This window comes from Sturnus vulgaris, chromosome 14 (assembly GCF_052056855.1).
Source record: "Sturnus vulgaris isolate bStuVul1 chromosome 14, bStuVul1.hap1, whole genome shotgun sequence".
Classification (NCBI taxonomy): domain Eukaryota; kingdom Metazoa; phylum Chordata; class Aves; order Passeriformes; family Sturnidae; genus Sturnus; species Sturnus vulgaris.
This window is the reverse complement of record NC_142256.1, coordinates 1,988,224-1,996,591: the sequence shown is the minus strand read 5'-3', so window position 1 is coordinate 1,996,591 and position 8,368 is coordinate 1,988,224. Positions and strand designations below refer to the sequence as shown.

Sequence of the window (8,368 nt, the reverse complement as noted above, 5' to 3'; positions counted from 1 at the left end):
TCACATGGCAAACTTTGTCCCTGGAGGTTCCAGTGGTTCAGACTGTGAAAAGTTCAGTCCTTCAACCTCCAGATCTGAGCAGCCCCTGCAGATGTTTCCAAGGCTTGCAGAGAAGGAGCTGCTCTGGATCCTCCACCCTTCTCTCCCCAGTGGCTGGGCTGACTTTGGCTTTCCAGCATTGGTATTTAAAAGACTTTCACATGTGTGTGGTCCCTATAAAAATAAATCTCCAAAGGAAACAAATGTTATGTGGTGAAAGTCTGCCAAGTCCCCATTATTAGCTCGTAGTAATATGTAGGAGGAACTTAACTCTATAGCCTGATACAGGATAACTCTGATGAACTCTCAGCTCTTCTGGAGGTTCAGATTTAAAGGATGTTGCTCTTTAGGATCGAGATTGAGTCATTGACTTCATGGGGTTTCAGCTGCAAGTGCCTTGACACAGACTCCTGAAATAATAATTTGTCATTTCAGGGAGTTTTGGTGTTTAAGCTATATCAAGCAGAGCTTTGACAGTGGTGATCAGGAATGACAATTTCCAAACAGTTGAGAACAACAGAGGTTAAAGTAAGAAACGTAACTAAATGTGTGTGTGTCTAAATAGACTGAAGATGTTGATCCAAGACTTCCTCCAAACCCAGTGATCACTTGATTTTTCCATGATTCTGTGGCACAGCCAGACCTTGGCTGCTTTATCACCCTAACTTACATCCTGTCCAGAGAATGTGCTGTGCTATCAGAGGCAATTTTTATAGAAGCCAGGAAATTGCATAGCAAAGCAACTGGGCATTGACATGGAGTATTTGAGACTGCAGCTCCTAGTGATGCTAGGAACTGGATTTTCTAGGTGTATGTGAAGAAGTTAGCACACAGCATTCACACAATGAACCCCTGGCATCTGCAGTGTGTCCCTTTCCAAAGTGTCACAGTTGCTCAGCAATGTCAACAAACATGTATTTATACGGATTTAGCTACACAGGCAAAAGTCTAAATATTACCTTCCTGGAGGAAAGATGATTCACCTGATTTAAAGTAGATAATTTAATCTGAAGAGCTAAATTTATCTTTCCTTTGCAGCTAGATGAAATTATTGATGGGAAGTAGAATTTTCTTTCCAATTCTCAATCACTCATGCTGCCTAAAATTGTTTAGATTATGATGTCTCAGAGGGTGAGTCTCTTCTGATGTAAATATGTTTTGACTGGCATTAACTCCTTAAGGCCAGGGAAGAAGCTCTGAAGAAGAAATGAAGTCAGGAGCAGGGCCTTGCTTTCCTCAAGAAATTGCTGCTTATTTTTGTGCTGATGTCTGTGGTTTGGGGTGATTCTGTTCTCACTTGGAGAGAAGCAAATATGAGGACATGTGAAATCAGTCTGGCTCCAGGGGTCTTCACCTCTGATGGTGCTCTGGCTTGTGAGATCCTCCTGGTCTTGTGGCAGGAGGAAAGGAGCACACACTGGAGGTGTTCTGGCCATTGTTTGGGAGGAAGTCGATTTTTTACCCAAGATGATCATTACCATGATTTGCTATAGAAACTTTATCCTTCAGTCAGGGACAAATTCCAGTTCTCCTGTTGGAGTAATTCTTTCAAAAAGCTTTCCAAAGGAAGTGCCTGTGTTTCAAAAAGCTTCTGTCCCTGTCCTGAGCAGACGTGTCCATGCAGACACGCTCATCTCACAGCGGGCTTGGGCTCAGATGCAGAAAGAGGAGCCATCTGTTAATGATGCTTGACACCCTTTGCTGTCCTCAGAACTTCCCATACAAGTCAACTTTGGGAGATTAACACATTGTGGTACAATTCCACCTCGGTCTACAGCATCTTGCTTGGTTACTTTGGTGTAGTACCTGGATGCTTAGCCATCATCCCAAAAGTCTTCCTCTTCTCTGTCAAAGCTGTGTGTGCCACTGAAGGCTGAATGAAGACTCTCCTTTTCTCTATTCTTGCTGCTGCTGTACTTGGCTCATGCTGAATGATTTATATTTTTGGCAAATTTTTAAAGCATGGGCAGATTTATATTTACAGCAGTGTTGTGTTATAGGAAAGAATTGTTAATTCTGGACAGATTAAGCTCATGGTGATGAATAGCCAGGAATGATCTAATTCAAAATAGGCTCTAATGGGAAGAACAAGGTTTGAAGTCTCACATACCTCTTGAAACTACATCCAGAGACCTACTGAAATGTACCCTGGAGAGGAAATACACCTTGTTCTTCCCCATGGTCTTCTCAAGGGCTAATTCCTGATGGAGGAAAGCAGATCTGTCTCCTCTGCAGTGATCTGACCACACACACAAGGGAACAGCCAAAAGCTCCAGCAGGGGATGCATGGGAGCCTTTGAATAAAAGGGTGGATTCAGGGAATAAGGAACTTTTTACAAATGTCATGTGTGAAAGTTTCTGGCAAGCAGAGACAAACCCTCAGTGGGTTTGTGTCAGTGTTGCCTGGACTATCATGCACAGGGCAGACAAAGCTGGAATAAATACTGACTTCTTCTGTGCAAATGTGATACTGCTGTGATGTGCCAGAATGACAACATCTGATGTTTCCACTCGAAACAGATGCAGTGTTATTAGGAAAGATTTCCTTCCACAGATGGGAAAACTCTCCCATTTCCACATCCCAGTCTTTTCTAAAGTAAAGATGAGGCCAGCACCAGTGGGGTTAGGAGCAGGGTTAGTGGTGCTGCAGCACAGAAATCTCCACCCAGAAAGCAGGTGAAAGATTTTGCTGTCAAAGTGAAAGAGCTCAGTACAATTTAACAGCTGGGTCCTCCTGTAGTGGAATTAGAAATAAACTTCTCTTACTGGGGGATATGAGCCACGCTGGATCTGCTGGGTTTAAATTGTGTTGAATGACTCCATCCTGAAGCCCTTGGGGATTTGAATGAACTGGGATTCAGTGCTCTGGCTTTGGCTTGTGTCCAATGTTAACAGAGGAAAAGTATTCAGGGGCACCTCATGCAGAACCACCAAGTGAATTCTCCCTTTCTGCCTGCCAGTGTAAAACCAGCACAGGAGCAGGACTTTGCCCAGTTCCACTGGTCAGAGATTTTCTCAGTTGCCTTCCTAATGCACAGGAGTCTTGTGCCAGCACTGTGCCACACTGTGGGATTGTGACTGTGACTCCCCTGTACTGCTAATCCTCTAGGAGGACTGGGGCAATTATCCTGGGGTTTTTTGTTTTGTTTTGTTTTTGGGTTTTTTTGGTTTTTGTTTTGTTTGTTTGTTTGGTGGTTTTTGGTTTTGTTTTGGTTTTGGTTTTGTTTTGTTTTCTTTAGTTGGGCCAGATGATTTCTTGGTACAACTGGATTCAAGGGGAAATTTGCATCCTTCCAAACATCATCCCCGAACCTGCCCCTCTAAACCTTTTGTTTCCTCATCTGCTGACCTATCCAGAGCTGGAATCAGCACCCCGTTTTCCCCTCAAACACAGACTGTGAGCAGACTGATGGTGAGAGTGAGAATCACCGAGGCAAAGTTACCGTGAAGGGATGGAACAAGGCACTAGGACCTAGGAGGCGTCTCATCCACCCTGGCAGGAATTTCTTGCTTGGAGCTCAGACAACAAAGGCAGAGTGAGCCCGGTTTTCTTTCTCTGAGCATCTCCACCCTGCGCGCTGAAAACCGGTGAGTAGAGCTTTGCTGAGTGACTTGCATGCAGAAAAGTAACAGAAAGGAAGAACCTTTTTTTTTTTTTTTGTGCCTTAGAGCATCTGCAGTTCATTTTAAAATCAAACCCCCTGCATCCTCTGATTCATTCCCGAAGTTGCTTGGATGTTTCATTGTTCAATGCATGACACCAGACTGAATCTACCCCAGCTGGCATCGTGGGGGGAACGTTCCCAACTTGGGGTTTCTGTGTGGATCGCCTGCATTGTCATCTGCCTCACTGCAGCCTGGGGACAATGATATTTTCTTGCATGGGTCGCGCTGACATTGTAGAATACAGGGAAGGAGCTTCGTTCTGGCGAGTGTAAAGGGCGGGGATGAGATAGCAACAGCTTTTCCTGGGTCTGTACCTGGCTGCCAAGTGCTGTAAATCCCCTTTCAGCCCTGTGCCATAACGTGAGAGCAACATTGGTGAGGTGCATGTGCCTGGTGGTGCTGGGGGAGTGCAAGGGTCTCTATTACAGGGCTGGGGGGGTTCCTTCTCCTTTTGTGCTGGGGTTTGGTGCAGGAGAAAGGTTGTTCTCGAGCATGAACTAGAGACAGTGCAGAATTCCTGCTCGCTGGGTGTCAGCTCCAGCCTCGGCTTTTCTGTGCTGGAAGCCCCCGTGCTCAGAACAATGAAAGGTGAGGAGCAGGGGCGGCGTGTCCCTGGGGCACGGGCACTTCCAGCTATTAAATCACTTAGGGCTGGGAGCGGGGGGTGGAAATAGCCCCTTTATTTTCTCCTCCTCATTAAACGGGAGCAAAAATGCAATTCAGAGGAGGCTCGGGCTGAAAAGAGCTTACCGAAGCTGCGTTTCAATGACAGATTTTTCTTTGCAGTCATTTCTTCTTAGAGAAGTAGGCTGGTCCTGGGAATTGATTGATGGGCTGGGAGGGGGCTGCGGATAGGGGGAAGGGTGGGCTGGATCTCATTGCTAACCCTTATTGAACAGGCTGTCACAAAGAAACTGCTTATTCCCCTGCGACCATTCTTTCATAAACGCCAGTTTATTCTAATGTTAAACATTCAGATGCTCTGGGTCCTTCCGTGATTCGACAGATTGAAGGGCTGACTTACTGGGAACTCCTTGTTTTCTGCTGCCAAAGGAAACCTCACAGGGCTCAGAGGTTTAATTCATTGCCAACTGGTGTTCGGATGAGTTTTTGGGGCTGAGCTGTGATTGCCATGTATCCCTTTGGCCCCAGGTCCCAATTTGCTGCACTTTGAAAACTCCCAGGTGCAGGAGCAGGCAGCTCTCTAGAAACGTGTTCCCTGCCCCCAGTACTTGGATCGCTTTCAAAATGCGAGGACCCCTCCTACTCTCAGTCCCCAGAATCGATACAAATCTGGGTCAGGGGAGGGGGCGCTTCCCAAATGCATCTGTCCTGCTCCAGACACAGCCTTAGTGTCATTTTGCTCTCCGGATTCGTGGCTCTGCTGCTCTCTAACCCGTCCCTTTGCCCTCCTTCTCTCCCCGTCTCCTTCCTGCCCAGCTTCAGATCTTTAGGGTTCACCAAACTATGGAACTTGATTTTGGACACTTTGACGAAAGAGACAAGGCGTCCAGAAACATGCGAGGCACACGGATGAACGGCTTACCCAGCCCCACTCACAGTGCCCACTGTAGCTTCTACAGAACCCGGACCTTACAGGCGCTGAGTAACGAGAAGAAAGCCAAGAAGGTTCGTTTCTATCGCAACGGGGACCGCTACTTCAAGGGGATTGTATACGCCGTGTCCTCCGATCGCTTCCGAAGTTTTGATGCCCTGCTGGCGGACCTGACCCGGTCCCTGTCCGACAACATTAACCTGCCTCAGGGAGTGCGGTACATCTACACCATCGATGGCTCGCGGAAGATCGGCAGCATGGACGAGCTGGAGGAAGGTAAGGAGCATCACTGCCTGGTGCAGGGAGGAGGAGGGCTGGGGAGGGGGCTGCACCACGCGGGGATGCCCGGAAGGGTCGCGTTTGCCCGGGCTCGGGGGATGCTGAGCCCCGCTGAGCCCCGCTGAGCCCGGCCGAGCGCTGCCGGGGCCATCCCCGGCGTGTTCCCAGCGCGGCCGGAGGGGTGTGTCCGGCTCCAGGCTGTGTCTGTGCGTCCGTGTGTCCGTGTGTCCGTGTGTCCGTGTGTCCGTGTGTCCGTGTGTCCGTGTGTCCGTGTGTCCTGCTCCAGGCTGTGTCCGTGTGTCCGGCTCCTGGCTGTGTCTGTGTGTCCGTGTGTCCGTGTATCTGTGTGTCCAGCTCCTGGCTGTGTCCGTGTGTCTGGCTGCTGGCTCAGGGTGTCCCCACGTCTGTCCGGGCTGGGGCTGTCCCCGGGTGGGTGCAGTGCATTTCCCAGTGGGGTGGGTGGGGATGAATGGGAAAGAGGGGCAGGGGCAGTAGGGCCGGTGTGATGGGGTGGAAGGGTTTGTGCGTTCTGCGGACGCGGTTTTTGGGGTACGGTGCACACAGTGCGTGGGCTCAGGCACTTGGGGTGCTCGGGGTGCGGGCAGGGTGCGATGGATGTTTGGAGGGCGGGGTGTTGGGGGGGTTTCAGTGTTTGGGGAGCGTGTGCAGGGGTGTGTTGGGAGCTCACACAGCCTCATTAGAGAGGGGATTTAATGAGCAAGCTTTGTGAATAGAGAAGGGCGTTCTGGCCAGGTTGCACTTGGTGAAATTTGGGGTTTATGCGTGTGTCTGTGTGGAGGAAGGCGTGAGGAGCGTTAATTCCAGGGCGGTGTGGGGGTTTCTTTGGTGCTCAGGAGGTGTGGAGGTGTGCTGGGCTGTCTGTGAGGGGCCCTGGGGGTGTCGCAGAGCGATGTGTGCGGACAGGGCACGGGGAGTTCATTGCTGCACACGAACGTGTGCGAAAGGGAGGTGCCTCCTGTGGATTTGGGGAGCGTTTCCGCAGGGGCTGAGCCTGGGTGGTCGCTGTGGTGGGTCTGGGGGAGCATCCCCGGGTGGGTCTGGGGGCATCTGGGAGCATCCCCTGGTGGGTCTGGGGGCAGTGTGGGGAGCATCCTCGGGTGGGTCTGGGGGAGCATCCCCAGGTGGGTCTGGGGGCAGGGTGGGGAGCATCCTCTGCCTGGCCGGTGTGTTTGGGGGTGCAGGGGGTGCTCAGAGCGTGTCCCCGTGTCCAGAGGAGGTGTGGCTGTGCCTGCTCCTCTGCTCTGTGTCACTGTGAGGGGTGAGCCAAAAATTAATCCTGTTCGGAAGGGATGCCCCGGGGGAAGGTTTGCTCAGCTGCCAGCCGTGCCTGAGCCTGGGCTGTCCCCTCTGCTGCCCTGGGCTCTGCCTTTCCCGGGAGTGCCGGGACAAGCCCTGGGATGACGCTGCTGGGATGGCCAGTCCTGCATCCTCGCCCGTGGGATGGATACAGGGCACCCACAGCCACGCTGCTTTGCTCTTCCCCGGGCAATTCATTCTTTGTTCGGATCCCGTTGCAGCACGGGAGGTGCTCTTCCCTTTCCCTCGGTGTTTTTCTCCAAGCAGACGTCCTGGCCAGTTTGGTGACTACCGAAAATCCACGAGGTTTTCCCTTTAGTACAAGACAATGGATGCGAGTGAGGCATGAGCTGCAGGGGCAGCCTTGGCTGCGAGGCATTGTGTGTGACCTTGACTAAAGCAGTTCTCCCTAGAATTCCTGGCCTGCCGAGCAGGATACTCATCTCTCCAAAATACTTTGCGGGGACAAGGACATGGAATAAATAATGGTTTCCATAGAGGAGTTTTCCTGGGAAGAAACTGCTGCCTTTCAGAGCTGTGATGCTTCCTAGTGGAGTTATTCTCAGCCCAATTACTGCTGTCGAATGGAGGTGTGGCCTCCCTTAATTTTGGAGATTCTGCCATGTTTCATCCTGGTCTCTTAATATGGCCACAGCCTTTCTCTAATGGCAGCTCTCAGTGCTGCTTGTACTGGGTTTTTTGCAAATCTTCAGAAATAACTCCAGGAGAAAATGCAATTCTTTATTCTCTTTTTGCACTCTTCCTCCTCTTACACTCTTCCTGCTTTTTGTCAGTGAAGTTAAGAAAGGTTCAGTTGTTACACCTGCTTTAAATGGGTTTTGCTGCAAGTAAGGAGGTACCTAGTCCATGAAAATACATTTTGCTGGTTGAGGTACAGACAGGAGATGCTGGCATTTGGGTTCTGGCTTTGTTCTGCCAAAATGGCACCTGGAAACAGCACTGAGGAAGAGGCACTAACACCAAGATGGGATTGTCTGTGTGGCTGTGTCCTCAGCAGAGCATCAGCTAGGAAAATAAAACCTGAGCAGAGTGAAGACAAAGGAATCAATTTTTTGAACATGCCAGGGTAGCTCTGCACACTGCTCTTGACCCCATATTTCTAGGGGTGACCTTCACTTCTGTTGTAGAAAAGCAATTTACAACACCGTGGTTATAACCAGCCTTGTGGTGAACTGTGCCCTTAGCTTGGGTGTTTGCATAGCTGTGTGCAAGGTACCTGCATGAAACCCAGAATTTGGGAGTAATTCTGCTGTGACACACAAGAACACTGCACACACAGCCAGGGCATGTCTGCCTTATAAATTGATTTTCTGCTTGGAGACTGAGGGTAACCAAACCAGTGCTTGTTGCTATAATGGGGCTAATTTATCATTGTAATTTCCAGTAAACAAGTAGAATCTAGGAAAAGTCATCAAAGAGGCTCATCTCAGAGGTTTGATGGCAAAAACCTGTGAATTACTGACAATACTACACATCATGCTCTGAGTACTT

The 8,368-nt window shown here is 49.9% G+C and overlaps 1 protein-coding gene across 4 annotated transcripts in view; it reads left to right on the top strand.

Moving 5' to 3' along the window:
* Nucleotides 1-3,492: 3,492 nt before the first annotated feature.
* Nucleotides 3,493-8,368, top strand: part of DCX (doublecortin) — an 82,630-nt gene continuing 77,754 nt past the window's right edge. For 2 of the 4 annotated variants that reach the window (XM_088172951.1, XM_014877159.2), the window contains exons 1-2: nucleotides 3,493-3,627; nucleotides 5,146-5,536. In XM_088172951.1, coding sequence (XP_088029077.1) covers nucleotides 5,173-5,536 — 364 coding nt within the window. In that variant the 5' untranslated portion in view covers nucleotides 3,493-3,627; nucleotides 5,146-5,172. Of the gene's footprint in view, nucleotides 3,628-3,668; nucleotides 4,294-5,102; nucleotides 5,537-8,368 lie in introns of those variants that run through there. The other 2 variants (XM_088172950.1, XM_088172952.1) reach the window with 2 other exon arrangements.